Consider the following 22,238-nt stretch of genomic DNA (forward strand, 5'->3'; position numbering starts at 1 on the left):
TTGGGAGTTAATACTAAAGTTGTAAAAAGATGCCATATGTTCTGCCGCTCTTCTAAACTCATTGGCCAACCAAAAATAAGAAGAGCCAAAGTATCCTTTTCCACAGCAGCCAGCCAATGTCTTGTTTTCTCCCATCCCTTCCTGCATATTTTTTGGCAGCAGCAGTGGCTTCCTTGTCTTTATATGCCTTCATTGGTAATTCCACAACCTCTTTCCAATTTTGGCAAACTTTGGTCAGGACAAAAGGCCATAAGTTTGTAAGGTTTCTGAAGTTCTGGAAGGCTGGCTACAGAAACTTGATCCAAATTGCCATTCCTAGGCAGACAGTGAAAGATTCAGGAAGGAGCAGCCCATAGAAAATTGTGTTTCAAAAGTTCTGTTCCTCATGGAATTATTAAGTTGTTTTTTTTGTTTTGTTTTTTTTTTTTTTCCCCCCCATAACTATAAAATAGAAGCCTTCAGCCTGAGGATCAAGATAATGTACAAGAAGCCACTAGATGGTAAGAAGAAACACTACCACTCAGGCATGCAAACTGTAGCCCAAATGTCATCTAATATTTCACTAACAGTCAACTACATGTTGTTTTTTTTTTTTTTTATTGATGTTTTATCTACCTATAGCATATTTTCTTATTAGATAGGAAACTGGGAGGAATGCTACAATGACTTCTTAATACAGACTTGATCCTATGCCCACAAAAACCAGAGAGAACCAAATGATCACTTTTATGGGGCTTTTGATCAGGTCTGTAATGCACACAAGCTATTAGATGCACATGTACAGTTTAAAAAATATAAGTGGCAGTACAGAACTGTAAATGCAGTATTGATTCTTCATGACAGTGATGGAAATACATGGGCTTCAAAGGGTTTTGAGGCAAAACTTAACTATAAAAGGTTGCTAGGGTGCTTTCTAAATATGTGCACACCCTGGAAATGTTCTGCCTGCAGATACTGTTTATTACTGCAAAGATCTGAGCACCCACCGAGTCCCACAGTCTTCTTTTGGGAACAGAAAGGTGATTGTGCAGCTGGCAGAAGCTTTCCTGGCCAGTCCCTATGAGCAAAGGTTTTTGGCATTCAGCAACTGCCTGCCAGGCACCCTGCAGTCAGTGAGGACAGGGGCAGAATTCAACAGCTTCAGCAGGAAGAAAATCAAACTCATTGCCAACCATTTTCAGCACAAATTTATGTCACTGCCTTCAGGTAGAAGCATATCTGGACTTCCTTTGGTCCTTCTTCAGAGTACTGCTTATCTGTGCACATTCAGCTGTCAGCCCCATGTTACCTTTAACTAAGGAATTAATGAAGAGCACATGGAGTCCAAGAGCTTCCTGCAAAACATAGGGAGGTGAGCAATTGGTGTTTTCAGATTCAAGTGGTAGCTAGTCAAATTCCCTACTACTTTTCTTTTAGAATAGGCAAACAATGCTGTTGGCTACATTAAAAAAGTATGATTTATCACAGCAAAAGGATGATTTTCACTGCCTGTTTTGATAAATAGAATTGTTTAGGATTGCCAGATTAACTTGAAGAGATACAAATAGAACCCCGAGGATATAAGGAACTAATAGTTTTAATTACCAAATTAAAACCTTTTAAAGAAGAACTAAGGTGTGTCCTGCAAAAATGAACATGCACTTACTCATCTGCAAAATAAGAGACTGAGAAACTCCATTTCTCAACCAAGAAACATATACCTGCTACTCCAGCAAGAACAAAAGAAATAGAGTCATGTTCACCATCATGGGTGCTTCTACCACTATTTTTATCTAAAAGTGTGGAATATCCTGTAGATAATAAGCAATTCAGATGCTGTCAACAAAAGATTATTATTATGTCTTCAGCCTACACAAACAAATAGTAACCAAAATAAGTCTTATTTCTAGCTACTTCTTTATACAGACATCATATGTGCAACTGAAACATTGATCTGAAAGTGTATGAATAAAAGCAAATTGCTAATATTCATAAAATCTGTATGTTTCTCCAAATAGTGAGTTTAAGTTCTAAAAGGAATGAGTGGTTTTCCCTCATGCTTTGATTTTCAAGATTCTACATTTTAGAAATCCTTTTTATTACTATAATTCAAAAATCTCTCTGAATTACTTGACTTGGTCAGCTGCAGACCTGAAGAAACCATACTCATGAAGGTACAAAAAAAAAAAAAAAAAAAAAAAAAAAGAGGAAAAAAAAAGTGGAGACCTGGTCAAATTGCAGTCAAGTACTGCAATACTTAAGAGTCCAATATCTACAGGTGTGTTGTTTGCAGCAGTTTGCTGCATGAGTTAGCAGCAGAATTTGGAAGAGAACACAACAGTTTTCCCTCTTCATTAAATGTTTTAATCACCAGCTTGGACTTCCTTTGCTCAGTCCCTCAAGCAGTCCAAGAGTCAGGTGCAGCTTTCACCAACAGCCTCTAGAACCCATCTCTTGTGACACCTCAGATTGTCTGAGGTCCTGCACATTAGCTCCTGTGTCAACTTACATGGGTGCTCAGGAAGAGCGATCTGAATTGGTAATTCAAGGAGGATCACCAATGCCACATTACACACTTATGCGGACACTTTAATTCAGAACTAAATTTGCCTTAATGAATGAAAATAAAATGAATGAGTTTATGAACTGCATAAACATCTACCCACGGGTTTATGATGTTATAACTAATGTGTTTCATATTTATGGTTTAAATAATTCAAGTTACAATGTATAAACAAACCCTAGAATAAGCAGGACTTAGACCAAGGTTTCTATGAAATTGTTCTTTATCAGGCTATCTTTGATTTTCAATTCATAATCTGTCTTTTCCTATTAAATCTCTGTATATAGGGGAGTTCAGTTTCTCTTTCTAGCAACAATTTATTATTCCTCAACATACTAGTCCCAGCATATCTGGAAAGAGCTCATGAAGTTAATGGTTTTGTCTGGGTGATCCATGTTTCAGATCCCTGCGGACCTGGAATTCTCATCTCTGCTGCCAGTACCCCATACATCTAACTGTATGTGCCTTTCTAACGCAGCTCACGGACACGGAAATAAAGGGCAACTACCGTGATTAAAACATCCCATGGGATTAGAGCCTCTGGGCTGCACGCTCCCATGGCCACACCATTTCCCAATCACAGCACGGGTCACATGTCACAGCAGGACTGGCTGGAGGTGCTGCCATGCCAGCCTTGGGCATTCCTGCTTCACTTCCCCCTGCGGGAAACACTGAGCAACAGCAAAACTGTGCTCCAGGAACGGAACTTCCTCAACATCACTTCTCAGTGGAAGCATCGCTGTGGAGACAAATTGCCTCATGGCTTCATGGTGCTCTGAAATGTTGTGATTTTCTCCTGTGCCTTTATAAAGGCAGTGAAAACCCAAAGAACAAAAGCCAGCGGTCTGAGAAGTACTAATTAATATCCATGCTTCACATGCAATCTAAAAATAAAATGCAGCTTCAACACATTTTGTTGTTAAATGGAATCATTCTAAAATAACCTGCAAGGACACAGTCTGATGAAGTCATGGCAATAGAAGCTGAGGATATACAACAACTTTTTAAAGAAGAATGAACTTATTCCAAACACACATCTTCGCTCCCCACAGCCAGATATTCCATTATTGTCGATTTGTTACTAAAACACTTAAAACATTTCCAATGTTCTCTAATCCATATGCCAGGAAGAAGCTTATGCTATGAACAGCATCTATTTTCAATAGTTTCAATTTCTAATGGATTAATTGCATTGTATTATTTTAACATGAATGTGCTGTTGTAGAACTATGTTGCAGCATTACAGTTTGGGTGGCCTCATATAATCTTCACACAGCCACTGGAAATGCAATTAGCATAAAAACCAAACAGCCTCATTAAACATCTCTTTCCTGTAAGAAGAGACACATTTAGAGGCCTCGTTTCACACATTCCATTACATCTGGCACGGGGGTAAGACAATCCCCAAACGCATTTTTCAGCCCAGCTAAGCAAAACCCACTTCTTAAACCCTGGAAATGTTCTGCAGCAGATCTCAGGAAGACATAGTGACACTGCTCTGTAGTGGAATATATGCTCCCAGGGGAGTGATTGTTTCCTCCATTTTTGAACTAGGAGCTTCCAGTTGGCAATTCAAGTTTAAAAATAGACAATTGCTTTCACTGCCTTCCTTCTACAAATCAGATCTCCTACTTCCGAATGCATTTCCATTCTTTTAATCCCCTTAAAATGACAAATCTGAAAACACTGACAATTTAAAATACCAGTAATAGAGACACAAACAACAGCCATAATTTTCCCTTGCTATTAAGTTTCTTCTGCCACCCTAAGCTTTGGGCTGTTTATCTAATTGCGAGGGTAAAATGACGACGGGCTTTAAAAATCTCTGTGAATCCTTGGTTCACAGCAGTAGGCAGATACATAAGATAGTTTTGCTCCCTCTATAGAATGGCAAAAGATTAAATTTTTTGCAAGTTGTCAACAGTTTTGCATGAATTATGCTACTTTTTTCTGGCCAGTTTCTCAAAAGACATTAAGAAAATGTCAGTGTGTACAAAGAGAAGTTATATGTAATCCTAGAATTTTTTTTCACTTTCAAAATTCAGAATACATCGAGTGTGCAGTTTTGGATCAATGCTAAAAATAGAACTGTGTATGGATTTTAATTTTATATTCAGTCCTTGAACAGAAGCACTGTAAAACTTCAACAGACCTAAGATACAAATGTTTTCCTGTCTAACAGGCCATTTTATATTTCAAATTCAGGTTTTTAACTATATTAAATAATACCTAGTTCCAATTTCAAACAGATATGTAAATTTGCATAAAAACTCTTCTAAGAGTCATCTAAAAAACACTGAAATATAATGATCTTATTTTTTTTATATTTTTCTTCATGTAAAACCATTTGCTTCATTTGATATGCATTCAGGAACAGCCCAAGTTCCTGCAAAATGCTGCTTTTCTTCAGACAGTAACATCTTGTGCTTCCCTCAAAAAAACCACAACACAGTGAACACAGCAGCCCTTTCTAATTCTGAAATGCAGTTGTACTGCTGGTTTTTAATAAAAAAGCACTCTTTTTTTGCAAGTTTGGACTTAGTTTTACAACAATGCCATTTTTCTCTCTTCTAAAATCTTGGAAATGATCAGTGATTTTTCGCAATGCCTTAATGCTGTATGAGCTGCTCCAGCACAGCAAAAATACCTGGCTTGGACCAGCACCCATATCACCTGCTTGCTGTTTCACTTCAAAACCTCTGGGGCTTTTACACAGAAGCATTAACAGGATTTGTCACAGAGGAGAACAGGAAGGACTCTGAGGTATTTCAGGCTTCAGGGTGGCTTCAGACCCAGCTACCCTGGAGGGAACACTCTGCTAGTTCTCTGAGCACTGATTCAGAATACAGAATTATATTTCCAAGTCATCAGAATATGAGTGTCAGGGAAGAAAAAAACATAATTGCTTCTGTTCTTCATATCTAAACCTAGATACTTTCTGGCTTGAAAGTATAAGAGGAATTGTAACTAAAATATTAATACCTTTCACATGGGTTAACAGAAGATATTAAATAAAATTCAGAAGAACAGGATGGGACCATAAGGTGCTTTAACACCATTGTTTTTATTACACAATAATCCAAACAAAAGCACTCTTTCCAATGAAAATAGAACCTCTGTAGACAGATGTCAATAACCTGGCACTTGAGAAAACCACACCAAGTTTCTCATCCTATAGACCACCTCCCCAGAAGTACAGGCAGGGGCCAGAGCAGGCATGTCTGCTTCTCTTGTGCTTCTTCATTTCTCCAGGCAAAGATCTCACCTAAATAGCTTGGCCAGTTTAAAACTCTAAGAGTTTTACATGAAAAACACAAGAGGCAATTACTGGCAAAGCAGAAGGTTTAAGAGAAGCACTGGCAGCACATAATTGAATTTCTCCCAACTGGAATATTCTGGAAAGAAAGGTTCAAAATATTTACCTGTTGTAGTCAGAATAATCAGCAGTAAGAGTCAAGTGATCTGGGTATGGTTTATGAATAACAGTTTCTTTAATTGAACAGCTTTACCACATTTTGTTTGCTTCTTGTTATTCATCAGAAACACTGAAAAATCCTTGTCCGTAAGTGTTGCCAATTTAAGCAATCTCCTCTGCTGACTGGGAGACCTAACTTACATAAACACACTGACATATGATTTTTTTATAGAGTATCTTTTTAAAAAAATTCTGGTTAGAAAAACCAAAGCACCAAGGCTTAACAAGTGGGAAAAAAAAGATTCAGGCACAAAATTAATAACTGTTTTAAAGCAGATTTTGGAAGCGAGGCAGCTAAAGGTTGGATGAGTCAACTTTGTTGTGGCTCACTTACTAATAGGTTGAGTGAGGCTGAAAGCAAAGGGAAGAGCATGTTATGCCCATCCCAGAAAGTAAACTGAAAACATCCACATGCTACTCACTTTTGTGGCATTATCCACATTATTTGGCTTAAATCTTTAGATCCAGACTGCAGACCTCATCTATTCCTATTTAACAAAGTAACTGCTAGCAAGAGAAGACTGTCATCTTCTGTACAGATAACTATTACAAATTATCTTATATATAAAAAGTAAATCTAGGCAGCAGATCAATCCACAGACCTGCCCTGAATGTCCTTTTTCCCCAAGCCAACTGATAATGCTTGGCTCACAATGATTTGCCTTTAGGCTCTTCTGATATTCTGGTCTACTTCAGCCATGATCTTTATTCTTTGAAACTCCCCAGTTCTACACCTTGACACAGGCTCTTGAACACCAATCTCAATTTTACCTAAGCCAATGAAGGCTTAAATGAAAGAGGAGCAGATCTTCCCTGTTCTCAGGAGGGTACCCCAAGAAGTAGACTAGAAAGTCACAATTGTGTCATCCTGTGGTCACAGAGCAGGACCTGGCTCACTAGCTCACCCATGGGTTTTGGAATGGGAACTGTGGCACCAGAGGAACTGATGTGTGATCACTGCCCTGTGGAGAAGGATTGTAAGTATTTCTAGGAAGGGAAACTGGGACACAAATAAAAGGAGGTTTCAAAAAACCTAAGAGGAAAGGCTGACTTCAAAATATTTCCTCTTCTCTCTTTAGCATTACTGGTTGTCTCAGACAACTATCTACTTAGCAACAGAACTGCTGAGGACCTTTTTTCTGACACAGGTCTTTCTCTGCTCATTGTACAGGCTACCAGTGGACCTAACCCAAACACTGCTGAATCCTCTGTTCTCCTACTTACAGCTGAGCTTTCTTTACACTCCTTAATTTCTCACCATTTCCTGCTTTTCTCTTGTGATTCCAACTAGTGTCCTTCAAGTACACGTTACATGCTTCCTTCTTTTTGCCTGAGCACTGCAATTCAGGAAGTGAGGATGTCAGAAGACAGACACACCAATTCTTTAAAATGAAGGCCACCAGAAAGGGGAAATGACAAAACAAGACAGTTTTCTCTACTCAAACTGCTCCAAGCAGCTGAAACACTTCTTTTCTACAAGGTTGCAAACTGTTGGCTTTTGATGAAAGTAGTGATAAAAAACCTTCAATAATATTTCAAGTAAGAGAAGAATCTATATCCCCTCAAACTTCTTTATTTCAGAAGCAGTTCCTTCTCCAAAACATCTCCAGGAAATGATATTTCAGTGTGTGTACAGCACTGCAATAAAACAGCAACTCGCCCAAGAACATTTTTCAAGTTCACAGCAAGTTGAGCAGAAGATCAAGATATTAAAAAAAATACAAAGGTCTAGCAGAGGAGACAGTTAGCTTGCTCTCTTGCTATCTGCTCTGCTGATTCCCAGAGAGCCCAGTGTGGCTTTCAAAACCTTGACCAGTCTTCTTGAGACATCCCAGCTCCAGCCAAGGAAATGTGCTTAGGAATAGAAAATTCTGCTTCTTCCTGGCTTCTTTTGCCATCAGACTGCTCCTTGTCAGCTGTAAGAAACCATCCTCTCAACAGACAGAATCTTGACATTTAGAAGTTTGCCTGTTCTCCCAACTAGATAATATTTCTCATTTTGTTGAGGGGGCCTTGGCCCTGCATGGAAATAAAGGTTTCCACAGTTCATGCAAAAATCTTCACTAAGTTTAAAAAGTACGCAGCATACCTCTGACTGTAGCATGAATAAAAGTGTGGCAGAGTTTGGCTTCTTTGTCTAACTCCCTCTATATGGAGCTTCAGTGTCTGGAGAGTTTATGTTGTACTGTTGGAGTCTTATTACACATGAATGAACTTTTGGTAGAATGTTCTGTGATAAAATGACTTGCAGACCTGACACTGAAAACCACTTTGTGCTGGTGGGAATTTCACTTCTGACCAGGAGGAGAATTACTGTGAGAATTAACTTGTTTCTGTTCCTGCTGTGTTACTCTGGTATCCCTCACAGAATGTAATCTCTTGTTTTCCTGAGATTATGCCCAGCCAAAACCCATCTTTCATTCACAGTGCACATTTTTTAAACCCTCTTAGCACACCACCTTCCAGCAGAAGAGGATGCTCAGATCAAACCCAATGGCTCATCTGGTGCTCCCCATTTGCAAACAGATCACCCTATCTTTTCTACCTGCCCTGGCTGCTTTATGAAATATCTAATGATGATCTTACAGAGAGACCAGGGAGGCAAAGGCTTGAGATGGCTGCATCAAACCCATGACTGTTCCCTTTGTTACCAATCAGCACCAAGGCAATGGGAGACTTTGGACCTGGCTGCAATGTCACTGCAGGGATACCAAAATCATCGTAACCTATAAATACATAAACTCTATGAAACATGAATGTCCTTTTGACCTTGTGTTTGTCAGAGACAATACAATAACAAAGATAGAGGATGGGGGATTTATTATGCTCAAATATCACAATTTGAGTATTCATGTGCTAAGAGGAGTCACATATAATAAACATAACATTGAGGTCCTCCATCAATCAAATTTGATACTCTCACCTTATGCAGTTACCAGGTGTCAAAAAGTAGTTTTTCCTATTACCAAAAAGGTTCTTTTGCTGAACTATATTTTAAAACATTCATCTCTGAATAAATAAGCAGAGCTTTAGGTCTGATAAAGATGTGGATACAAAATGTTAGCACTTGGAAATACCAAGAAAAAGGCAAGCTTTCAACCTTATATATCAGCCTGACTCTTTCTTTCTTCCTGTCCTCTCCCAGAGAAGAATCTCCCATTAATTTCAGAGAAAATTTCATCAGATTAGGCCATGTGTTTTGATCCTTACTACTTTTAACATTAAAAATAATTGAATCCATTGTTGCAGCAAATAAGGGTCTAATAATACACTTGTATTAGTATCTATTTTTTTCATAATTACTAATGTTCTATGCAGGTGGGAAAGCTTGGGTGCATGCCTGCAGGACACTAATGGGAATTTTTTTTCCAAGTGTCACATTTATCAGTGCACTAGAAGAAAATAAGCCTGTATTATGAACTTTGATGCTGGCTGTCATTATGGCATCTCACAAGCTTGTCCTTTGATTTATTATAAAGATTAAATATATTTTGTCAGTGAGATCAGAGGTACTAGACAAGAGGTCATGGAAATGCTGGCAGAAAAATGCTAGTTTTCCAGTTGTCATATCTTTTGTACTACACATCCAAGGTTCAACCAATGCTTCTTAATTGCTGGGGGTCTTGTAGGATGCTGGTGGATTCCTGTTCCCCAGATCTGGGGATGAAGGAAACTGTGAGGTTCCAACTCATGCACACTCCACAAGTAAATCTCTATTCCTGTCTTCTACAAGGTGCTCAGCAAATTTGACATTCTGGTCAATTTTGCTGCAGTTAGTAGCAGGGGAGCTGACAGGAATAGCAATTTTGCAGAGCAGCTGCAGGATACTGTTAACTTACTAGAAATGAAAATTTTTCTAAAAAAAACCAGTTAAAGGTTTTGGATTCAATTGCGATCAAACCCAGTACTGTGACTGACCAAAGTTCCTGGAGACCCAGCTTTTAAATTGTTTTTCAGACACTGAACTCACTCTTTACTAGGATAGAAGATATGCTGGCATGTCTGGTAAAACTTCCTAGTCCTCTGAGAAGAGAAAATACATGTCTTCAGTCTGGTTTTAATCACTGTGTACTTCCCAAATATTTTGGCAATGGGGCAAAACTAAGCAGTACTTCTTGTAATGCCCAGAGTGGACTATGGAGCCATATTCCATCCATCTTCAAACCAGTCAGTCTAACCACAGCTGGAGCTGCAGAAACCATAAAAATCAACAGTAGGCAAGCTTTGGCAACACATGGTACCTCCTGAACAGCCATGGTTATTCTCCTTGTTGTAACCAACCAAGCCAGCATGCTGAAACTAGATTCAAAGCAGTTGTCACCACTGTATCCATGTATCCCTAAGAGCTACACAGTTTTCATGGAAATCATGCTCTACTACACCATGGTTATGACTGATGCAGAGCATGAAAGACAAGTCTTTTGTTTTGCAGAAAGATGTCACTTCTGGTGACAATAGCTTCTCAGCTGTCAGGTCAAAAAATATGATCATCACTCAGAGTGATATAGCCACCTATTCCAGTTCATTAGTTTTTTTGGCTGACGAATCAGAAAGCAGCCTGAACAGCACACAGTAAAGAACTCATTCAGGTACAACCCTGAAAACACTTATTCTGCATTTAAACTCGTTCAAGAATTCGCACTCAGTTAAATGAGATGTCTCACCCTATTGTGGGACTTTTTCAGGAGTACAGGATTTGGGGTGCCACAGATACACCCAAGTAGTGCCTAGAAGCTTTCACTATGCAATGCACAGGGCAGAAAAGCAACTGGATTGTAACTCAAACCTCTTCTGGCACTTGAAGGAGCAAGATACTCACTGCTTTCTTTCTAGTTCTAGTGAGAGCAACAGGAAATCTGGAGAAAATCCATGTTTTCTCACAGATAATCCAGGCTAAAAGCTTGCAGAACCACATGTAGTAATTATCAGCCATCATGAAAGAACAAAGAAAAGAAACCTTCTAAATAGATTGCAAAGCTTTCACCACATGCATCAGTTCCTGGATCTGGGACTCTTGCTCAGGCCAATTTACATGACAAACTCACTTTTTTTTTTTTTTTCTGTTTTCTATATTAATAAAAATGGATCTTGGACTAGAACTAGTGCAAGAAAGCAATGGCAAAAGGAGGGGTGTGGCAGGAACTGAGATTCGGTTTTCTCAAAAAAACAAGGGACACATCATTCCTGCCCAATGGAATGAATAATTCCTGGTTATGCAAGTTACTCAACACAGTATCAACTTTTTTATAGTGTATTTTTCTCACTCCTTTATTAGCAGTCATAGGAGCTTAAATGTGGCTAAATCGACCACCAGCATTATCTTTTCATACTGCTTCTTCCTTTATTCATAATCTGCTGAATCAATATTCAAAGATCTCTTCTGGGTTAGGCTCTAGCTCTATTAGCAGAATCTGAAAATACAGCTTTGGTGAACTGCTGCTTTAATTGCAGTGCACCCAATGTGTTGCTTTGAGTTTCTTAAAGAAAAACTTGTTAATAAAGTTATAGATCTCTTCTTAGAATCTAATGAATCTCTTCAAGCCAAGCTTCAAGAGTTGAAATACCTATAAAAGTGAGGCTGTATTACAAATTTTCAGCCCTGATGAGCAAAAGGTTCCAGGTTAATAAACCGACCCCAATGCGACTGTTACCTGCTGAAGTGTGCTTAAATTTTTCACTCTTCTTCTTCCTCCATTTCCAGGGCTTAAAAAGTCTCCCAAGAGTGGCAAATTTGCTCCTTCTTCTGATTGGAGGCGTGTGAGTCCCAGGTACTAGAGAATCTGAACGCATTGCAGCCAGTCTTTCCACCTCTTCAGCTGTGATTTCAGCAAGAAAAAGAGAAAAAAACAAGGAAGGTGGGAAGTGAAATAAATGCTTTAATAAGTTATCAGAAAACCACACAGATGGCCAAATTTTTTATGGACACAGAGAAAAGCAACAAAGGGAAAAAGTTGTAGTCCTTCTTATTTTAACATTCTTTTGTTTTACTGAAATTATTAATCTACTGTAAAGAACAGTAATAACAACAAGATTCAACAGGAACACGGGTTATTATGTAATAAAAGTTATGACTTTTAACAATTTGTTCTACATTGCTCTAGACAGCAGGCAGTTCAGCCATCACCTATTCCTGGGGAGGTGTGACAGAGACTGGGGAACAGAAAGATCAAAAAAAGATGCAATGCAATTTAAATTGAGTATTACAATTTTTTTCCCTGTTTTTGTTTTTTTTTTTTTTTTTTTTTTTTTAATTGCCATGGAAAGAGACATTCCCTTTAATAATATTTATTGAGAACAAGGACTCTGATAAGTAATGACCCTTTGGTACCACTACTGTGTCCATTAAAATTGCTTGGGTTACAAAGAGGGGCTACATTAGGAATGAACTAGTGAGAGAGAGGGTGCTAAAAAATCATAGGATCACAGAACAGTTTGGGATGAAAAAGATGTCTAAGATCGGGTCCAGCCGTTAACCCAGCACTGCCAAGTCCACCCCTAAACCACATCCCCAAGTGCCAGGTCTAAACATCTTTTAAATCCTTCCAAAGGTAGTGACTGCACCACTTCCCTGGAAGCCTGTTCCAATGGTTTACAACCCTTTCCATGAAGAAATTTGCCCTAAAACACAATCTAAAAGCTCCCTGGTGCTACTTGAGGCCATTCTCTCTAGCCCTACTGCTGGTTTCCTGGGAGAAGAGGCCGATCCCCACCTGGCTACACACTCCTTTTAGGTAGTACTAGAGAGCAATAAGGTCCCCCCTGACCCTCTTTTTCTCCAGGCTGCCTCAGATACTCATGATAAGACCTGTGCTCCAGAATCAGCCCTTCTCCAGCACCTCAGTGTCTTTCTTACAGTGAGGGGCCCAAGCTTAGTCCCATTTTTCTGCCCACTCACTGCCCTCCAATTCTTATGCTTAACCTTTAACATCCAAACCTTTAATTTTGGATTTTAATACAGTCCCCAGTTAGGGCAGAATTCCCTTGAAGAGGATAGAGCTTCTGTTCTTAAAATTTCAGTTATCTGCAATCTTTACCCCGTAATACATAAGTCTCAATATGGGAAAAAACAAAAAAACCCTGAAGATGTTAAATTACCCTTCCTACTTGATGAGATCAAGAGAAGTCTGGGGATGGTTATTTGACACAGTTGTATTGCATGGTCTCTCTGTCTCAATTTTGCAAGGCAAAATTTATGCTGATAGTTTTGGGAAACAACATCTCTGCCATTAGAGGCACAGAGAGAGGAAAGCCAGGACCACAAAGAAAACACCAGTAGAGGAAGGTACCAGCAACAACAGAGGTTGTCTCTGTGCCACAGCTGCCAGGGATGAAAGAGGGTCTCCCTGTCTTGGGCTGAAGCATGCAGCTCTCTTCCTAAAAAAGCATCTGCATAGATCAGTCAGCTTACATGTGGGGGTTTTGAATGTGGTTTGTTGTTAGGCTTTGGGGTTTTTATTGTTTTGGGGGTTTTTTGGGTTTTTTTTTTTGTTTTTTTTTTAAAAGTTATTGTCAATGTTTTTGGTTTTTTTTTTAAGGGATGCTATTTTCCAGATTGGTGTTGTAATGTCACACTGACACTAACACTGATTTGAATGGTTTGCACACACAGCCTGGATCCATAAAGACAGGATGCATATTGTCACCTCTCCTATTGTGAAGACAACAGCCCAGAGTTTCTATTCATCTCTAATATTTTAAATATTAACCTCAGGCATGAAAATGGGCTCAGGAACCTCCGCAAGAACACTGCTTTGAAGGGATGAGCACGCCCACTCCACACTGACAGAATCACCAGAGATTTTGGCTGGCAAATTCTTATGTATCTCAATGGAAATTTTTTCGAGGCTTTAAGTGAGCCAAATTTAGGTTGGTTTTCATGGGAACAGCCAGAGACGCATTTTTAACACAAAGGAGGTTTCATTATCAGAACTCCAACTGAACTACTATTTGAGTCCCTCAGGTTTTTGCAAGAAGGTTGGTTATTTTGTTATTGTTCTTTTGTTTGCTTTGAATGTTAACACGCAACATAATCCTTTTTCCTGTAAAATATCAATGCCAGATACAGCTGCCTGTAACTTTCCAGAGAAGAAAAAGCTAGCCAGCAAGATAGAGTGAGCCCAGATGTTTCAGTAGAAGTGGTTAAAAACTGTTATTCTTTGGGGTAATGGAGAGAAAGACATTTCTGAGAACATCTCTTTTCAATTTAAAGCAGAGGGAATAAAAGATAATCCGGCCAAAGCATTTCATTCTGTTCCAGCTCTTTGTGCCTGACTGCCTGGAGAAATACCTTCTTATCCAAAGAACCCATTACAAGGCTCTGTCCTGTACAGGGGCTGGGACATGCTGTATCAAGGCTGGGAATTGCCTGGTTATGCTGAATAAACCACATGGATAAAAAGAAAAGGAAATCAGAAATTTCCTTATACTTTCTGACTTCACTAGAACCTGCTAGGTACAGATCACTGCCCTCTATATGCAGATCCAAAGGGACCACTCCTTTTCCCCTTCCTCCATTTTTGAGATGCTTCTAGTTCAAGCACCTAAGACCCCATTGTGTTGCACTGCTGTGATTTTTCAGAGTTGCTGCTAAAAGTAATGGGCTGGTATTGTCTTTGCTGACTTATTTGGGGGATACAGGAAGTGGCCCATTGAGCAAACTGGGAATGACATCCACCACTGCTGCTGAATTAGGGCTCCTGCTAATAAACCTACAGCTGAAACATACTAAAATTCCTCTTGCTGCTCATCCTCTCTCCTTTTTACCATCACTAGATCTCTTCTATCCGGGTGCCTTGTTATGAAATCTCAGCTCAACAACTTCTCTTTGCTAGCTGGCCCTTACTGCTATTGCTGAGGCCATTTCCTGGAGAACTGACACCCCTTAAAGACACATTTACAACATACACACAACTCTGTCTCACACCAGAGGCGCTTTCACTGCCCCTGGGGAAGCTTTTCCCACTCAGAGTAAATGAGTATGGATTTACAGTCAGGCAAAACTAACATTGGAGTAAAAAAGAATTTACCCAGAGGGTGGGTTCACTGAAAGCCAAACACAGTGTCAAAACCATTTCCATATTTTGACTGCTCTTCCCTGAATTTCAGTGTTGTCTCACGCACAAACCTGTGGCCTCAGAGTCCTGCAGTGCCTGGCATCAGTCATGAAAGTGTCCCTTCTCCTCCATCCTCTCCAAACACACACACAGCTCCAAGCTAATGCAACTAACAGCCCTTTTTCCTTCTCATTCACATTTCTCAGGAGGACTTGACTTTTTTCATGAGAAATGGTCTCAAGAGCACTGCTAATTCAAAGCATAATAATCACTGGCTAGGAATAAACCACATTAGCATAAAGCCATGACAGTTTTAATACAGCAGGAATAAAAGCAGACCACGATGCAAGAAGCAAATGCCAGAATTCTGTGCTCTTCTCTGCTGCTGCATCTTTTGCTCAAGTTGGCCGGATTTCTCTGCCTTTTTGGCTCATAATAACTATTGACTGGCTGTGGGCTGTGACACCCACTGCTGACAGCAGGCTCTGTAGGCTGATTTCACACCTTTGCTGTTCCCAAAAAAGCTGGTACTTGCAGGAATGGAAAGTAACCCAGACCTTGCACTCTTTTTCTATTTTTTTTGCCTTCAAAGAGGAAAGCAGTCCCAGCAGTCCCAGCCTGATCAGTCTGCTGAACTGGGAGAGGAAACTGCTGTGTGCATTAGTACCTGTAGTCACACTGCTGAGATCTCACCTTGACTCTGGTGCCACAAATATGATGTTCACAGGTTACAGGTGCTGCTGATACTCAGTGCTTTTGGGAACTTGTTCTGATTTTTTTTCCAGGATCTGAGAGTTTTTCCTGAGACACAAAGAAGTACTGGGACCTGCAGTTATGGCATGAGGTTGATGCACTCCCCTCCCACTTTCTTCTGTCCAAGCTGTCATTCCAGAGCTAGTAATGGGGAGACTAAACCTGAGAATTTTTAATAGGCTGTTTTGCTGTGAGACAGCTCTCAAGATTTTATTGCTGTTCTTAATACTCCTGAAAATCACACAAACTTTATATAGAGCTTAAGCAAGATTTGCTGAAGGTTGGAGCCCACCCATCCCACTGGTGGTATTTAATATTACCTTCCTCACTGGTAATCACACCAAGATCTCTCTCAGACCTTTTTTTAACCCTCATATTTCATAATCATACATATGATTATCTTAACAGGAAATTTACTTCACAAAGTTAGATTTTAAATCTTTCTAGGAAGCTCCATAGGGTACTTTGTGCTTTCTGTTACATTTGCACAAGTCTGTAGTAACAGCCTGAAAACGAACTTGGCCCTAAAGATGCAATTAACTAAATGTGTCATATTATTCAATGACAAGAACTCTATATAAAGAAAACCCTCCTAACAATACTACTCATTGCCAATCCACATCCAACCAACTTGTCTTTATTCTGCAGATAAGCTCCCAAGAAATTCCTGTTGCAATGTTTCTTTGGAACTTGCACCAACTATGCTTCACTTCAGACTGCATGGACCTTATTCTAGCAGCTTGGTTCAACACAAGATGCAGACACACCATATGTCTTTTTGAAATGACAGGAAACCTGAACAACTCCTCTAATTGCTGAGCACTTATGTCTACTCTTTACCCAAATGAGAACACTTTCAATTAAAAAAACACCTTGTTTTTCTTTCAGGAAAATGGTTTATTTTCTGCATTTTGATTATCTTATGTTCAGTTGTTTCCCTTTAATTTCCTTTTGCACCTGGAATTAATTTCCATCAGCCTTGCCTTTGTTATGTGAATTACCCATTTAAACTTTTCCTAACTTCACAAAGGTCTGTTTTCCAACGAAAGACAAGGCATGGCACACTGCAGTCTAAAGACAGTCTTGCCAAATGAGGATGATTACCTGTCTGGTGGAGAACAGCTCCCACTGGATGTGTGCATTTGCAGTGGCAGTGAGTTGGCATAGTGATTTTATGAGCCGTGAAGAGCCTGTCAGTAGCCTTCCTCTGCATGCTAAGCAGCACTCACATGTTCCAAATCCCTGCCAGGTATTCCTGCTCCCCAGGTGTGCAGCACTTCACACTGCGCCCATGAATGGAGTCTCTCATCTCTTCACCTTGCCTGTTTCAGCACAGGTATCACACCATGATACAGCTCTGCTCCATGCTACAATCTCTCCATCACATTCTATTTATTCCTCTTGTTGGCACAGAAGTGCAGAGAATAGTTTTGGAAGTCTAATCCCTCTAGGACCCTGCTTTTGACTCATCCCCATTTTGACGTAAAACGTAAATTATTCATGCTGATTGCAATCTGAAAGCAAGTTTTTTAACCACTGCAAACTACACAGCACTGAATGCATCACTCTAAACATGCCTTTATTGATATGAATTCTCTCAAAACACTAAGTATTTTCTGTATTGCAAGATAGTACATAAGATTCTGACTTGCAACAAAAGCACTTTATCAGGTTATGTCGCCAACAGCTATATAATCTCTTCCTATAAACACTGCAACTACAGAAAATAAGGATTTTTAGATTTCTTTGATATCAAGTGTTTTGTGTTTCCTTTATTGCTCTTATTACTCACCAGCTTTTCCATCTCTTATGCATTTATTTCATATAGATTGAAGGCTAAATCAAATAAACAGTACTGTAGCTCATCACTGTCATGTGCCCAAACACTGGAGCAGACACCACAGGTCTATCCTGGGCATCATGCACAATATCTGGAGACTCAGCAGCTCCAAAATAGGACTCAGAGCAGTCACTACAAGTGGAACAAATCCAAAAACCAACCAAGAGAAAAATGGCCAGCAAAAGCAGAAGATATCTCACACTGTTCTTGGGCCTCCAGTTCCATAGGTAGCAGGAATTGCTCCAGTAAAAAAAATCAGCTTGATAAGAAGGGATATTTTACCCTTCCTAATTGACAAGCAGGGAGGAGATGCACAGTTTCTGCTTAAGAAAGCAGTGAAGGTAAGATGACATGCAAGGACTTTTCTGTTGGAACAAGCAGAGAACTTATTTGGGAGAAAGGCGAATCATGGGGTCACTTTCATCTTCCCCTTTAAAAGACAAATGCCCACATCTTTGATTTTTCTGGGGAACACTACTGCACTTCATACCATGATGGATGAAGCAGCACATCTATCCAGCTGAAACTGTTATTTTAAAGAATTCAAGACCTACTAGGTTTGAAAGAAAGCATTAGTGGCATTAGGGCATTGGTCTGCCAGCACAAACACCCTTCTCCCAACACTATTCCTGGGCTTTACTGTGGGTTCTGTACTGCTTCACTTATGTATTGAAAGAAACTACTGTTCACAGCTGTGATTTGCTGAGAGCCTGATCCTGTCCAGTTCTGTACAAAGGAGAATAAAGAGGAGTGAATATACTGCTTCTCACTGTCCCTTTTTTCACTTCTAGTAAGGGATCTTCTGTTTGAGGCATGAAGGGAGAGATGAGAGAGGTGTGGTGCTGTCTTCCACATCCTTTCCCCAGAAAGCAAAAGCAGGAGAGTATGGATGGGTAGATGGGGCCCTGTTAGCAGAGCTTGCTGGGCATCCAGGGAGAAGGATCCATGTTTCAGCCTGTGAAGAACTGCCATAAAAATTTCATGTTCTGGTGTAAATGTCATCTACAAGCAGAATTTCCCATCTAGGGCATTGACTCCAAGGTAATTCCACTGCCACACTAAAAGTTCACCTGGCAGAGAGCATCAGAAGAATACTACTCCTCAAACCTCCTTTAAAGGTATTTTGCCAAGAAGAAGATTAAATCTCACAACACCAAAAAACTCAGAGGAGAAAGCTGAGCACAAGTCATACCCACAGAACTACTGCAATTCAAGGCTCTAACGTTATGTAAAACAAATGAAATGCTATGAGGCATAACAGTTGCAGTGGGATTTGTGACTCTCACCTTATAAGTGGGCATCAATCACTGGAACATTAGTAACTCCTCTAACACATGTTGAGCTGGTTTGGGCTGGGATAGAGTTAATTTTCTTCATAGAAACTCTTATGGAGCTGGGTTTTAGATTTGTTATCAACATTGAGAACAGTGTTGATAACACAGGGATGCTTTTGCTGCTGCTGAGCAGGGCTTGTACAGTGCCAAGGCCTTTTCTGTCCCCACATGGTTGCAGCAGCAAGGAGGCTGGGGATACAGAGTGCTGGGAGGGGACACAGCAGGGACAGCCAGCCCTGACTGACCCAAGGGGTATTCCAGGCCATACAGTGTCATGCTCAGCATGTAAAACTGGGGGAACAAGAAGGAAAGGGAAGATAATTGGAGTGATGGCTTTTTTCTTCCTAGGTCATAGTGATAGGGCTCCCTTTTCTGGGGATGGCTGAACACCTTCCTGTCCATGGGAAGTAGCAAAGGAGTTCTTTATTCTGCTTTGCTTGTGCACACCGCTTCTGCTTTACCTATAGAACTGTCTTGACCTCAAATAACAGGTTTTCTCACTCCTCTTCTGTCTCCCTCATCCTGCTGGGGGACAGTGAGTGAGTGACTGTCTGGGGCTTAGTTGCAGACTGGGGTGAAACCATGACACATATGGACAGAACTAGGCACCACAGCTCAGGAGTCCTAGATGGATCCCTGCAGACACTTGGATGTTAAGCCATCTGATTTGCCTTTCAGTCATACCCAAAGTTATTAGCTAGAGTTAAGTCTCATCCATTACAGCTGAAGTTCTTCCTGAAAGCGAAAGCTAAGGACAGCAGAGAAGCTGTCTTCCTTCCAGCAAATCTTTAACCCATTCAACGAGAAAAAACAGAATTGAAGCCCAGGTTCCTTCAACAGCTAAATATATCCTAATGAAAAAACAGTGAAGATCATTTTTTCCTATGCTCTTTTTCAGCTTGCTAGTAATTTAAACTACTTTCTTGAAGGAACTGCTAACGATTACATTTTAATGGTTGGATTTCTCTCTTAAACCAGCCTGAATTACAAATTCTACTCAGCTGCAAAACACAAAGCAATCCAAGAAAAGGACTGAGTCCATGAAAGCCCATGGGTTTGTTGCTCACATTTTTCTAGGCTTCTCTTACTGGGTGACAATTTTCCTAATTGCCATGTGGACAGTTGCTCACATAGCAAAGCACCTTGGCTCTACCAGTCCTCACTAGGAATCATGGAGGTTCTCCACCCTTCTAAAATAAAGCACTTGTGCAAAAGGTTAGCTGTTTGCTTTCAGAAATCCCAGACAAAAAATTAAATACTTCTAAATTTCTTAGGGGATTTCTGATGGACTAAACAATTTCTGATCTTTTTTTGAAAAAGAAGTAGGGATATCCAGTATTTTTAACTTTCTTTTACTAAAAGTGTGTGGTTTAGAAGGCATGTCCTTATATTTTTCAGAAACCTGAGAGAGGCATGTCCTCTTCTTAAAAGTAATCCTATTCAGAAGACGGCATTGCAAACATTAAACTTCCAAATACAACGGTACAATCTCACCACTATCATCATCAAGATAAAAAAATTGAGTTTTTAATTACTGTAATGGCTGTGAGAAGAGGGAAAAAGAATCTCATTCAAGAGCTATAAAGTTCAAACCATTCCCTTGTAAACTCTGTATTCTTTCCCTTAAGAAAAAGAACTCTGATTCTGTTCTTTAAAGAAGTTGATAGGAAGTTGGCGAAGAGGAAAGGAGTAATTGTACCAAATGGCACATGGATAATGAACCTAAATATGAGTTTAGAAGCCTCCCTCAGTAACAGCCTAGCAAAACAAAAAAAAATTTCATTGGACTCTGAAAGGAGACAGTCTGTTCCCACATTCAGTAATTTACAATAAATACTTTTGCTTTGAGTACCTAAGTGTAGCGGTACCCATGGTCTTTGGTGATTGTCCTTATAAAGATAACTTTTTGTATATTCAAATAATAGTTAGTTAGTTCAGACCCTCAGCTGTGGTGAAATATCTGTTTAGGCCATTACAGTAGAGGCTTGAGTTTCAAAGATGAATACTCAAAGGGAACAAAAACATCCATGATTCCTTTAAGTTCATAACAAAACATGTGGCTTTGTTGCTGGCTAAAACACAGTGAGTGATTCTGTGTGTTTTTCACAACTATGACTTCATTTTTTTTACATTATCTTTTTAGCATTAACTTCTAGGGTGTCTCGTTGCTGAGTTCTGCACGACACTGCTCTTGCTCAATAGATTTATAAGAAAATCTCTGTTTTCTGAAAAGCTGCTGCTACCTTGAAAAAAAGATGGTGCCCATAAGGTAATCTAATTGGAATATCTTTCTAGGAAATTTTACAAAGGAAAGACCTATGCACGTAGCTTCAAGCTCATGAATTATTCCAAGTCCAGCAATCAGAAATAGCCCAAAAATGAGAATGGGTTTAGATTAGAGATATGAAAAAAGATACTACAGGAAACCAAGAAAACATGACGACAGAAAAAACTCTGAAATACATTCAGATGCATTATGCTCTGAAATAATGCTAGCAGAAAGAAATTAATGAAATCCTGATTGTAGCACAGTGAATGACGAAGGTCACGAGGAATCAAATCACCTTACCCAAACCATCTAGAGACTGGCCAAAGCTGCTAAAGGGTCCTTTCCAGAATGATAAAATTTACCTTAAAGAAAGTGGCAGAGGAGACATTAGGACATGGTGTGTGACTGAGTGCTTTCCACTCTGTTGATGGGAATGATGCCTTTCTGTGGTGTGTGAGAGAGGCACCAGTGGCATGTTGTGAGCTGCAAATGAAAGCAGAGCGTTCAGCAGCACACTGGGATGTGCCTATATAGAGTCACTTGGCCATGAAATTGGCAGCAAAGTTCATTTCCAGCATCATGAAGGTAACTGTGATAGGCATTTGCACAATGTTCCATTTAATTCCAGAAGAAGGATGAAATTCAACTGAACCCTGACATTTCTTGTAATTAAAACAAAGGGATCTCTTTTCACCCCTTCATCACTGCTACTGGACAAAGCAACAAACTGATGAAATCTGTTTTGCCTACATGCTGAAAGTTTCCTTTCAAAATCATCAAGATTCTGCTACCAAGAAGATGATTAAAAAAAACCCAAACTCAAAAATCTCTAAATCAAAACAACACACCACAACAAGTACAACATAAGCCTTTCTGAGCATTTCTTGGCAATATAAACTGCCTCTTTCTATATAACCTATGGGGAACAAGTTCTCAATTTTAAATACTGTTCTCTTTTAGGAGAAGTCTCCA

At 39.7% G+C, this 22,238-nt stretch overlaps 1 protein-coding gene across 6 annotated transcripts in view; it reads right to left on the reverse strand.

Moving 5' to 3' along the window:
• Positions 1–22,238, reverse strand: part of PHACTR1 (phosphatase and actin regulator 1) — a 294,356-nt gene that overhangs the window by 101,941 nt on the left and 170,177 nt on the right. For all 6 annotated transcript variants that reach the window (XM_079299943.1, XM_079299944.1, XM_079299945.1 and 3 more), the window contains one exon: positions 11,669–11,833. In XM_079299943.1, the coding sequence (XP_079156069.1) occupies positions 11,669–11,833 (165 nt within the window). The remainder of the gene's footprint in view (positions 1–11,668; positions 11,834–22,238) is intronic.

Source organism: Erithacus rubecula (assembly GCF_903797595.1).
Source record: "Erithacus rubecula genome assembly, chromosome: 3".
NCBI classification, from domain to species: domain Eukaryota; kingdom Metazoa; phylum Chordata; class Aves; order Passeriformes; family Muscicapidae; genus Erithacus; species Erithacus rubecula.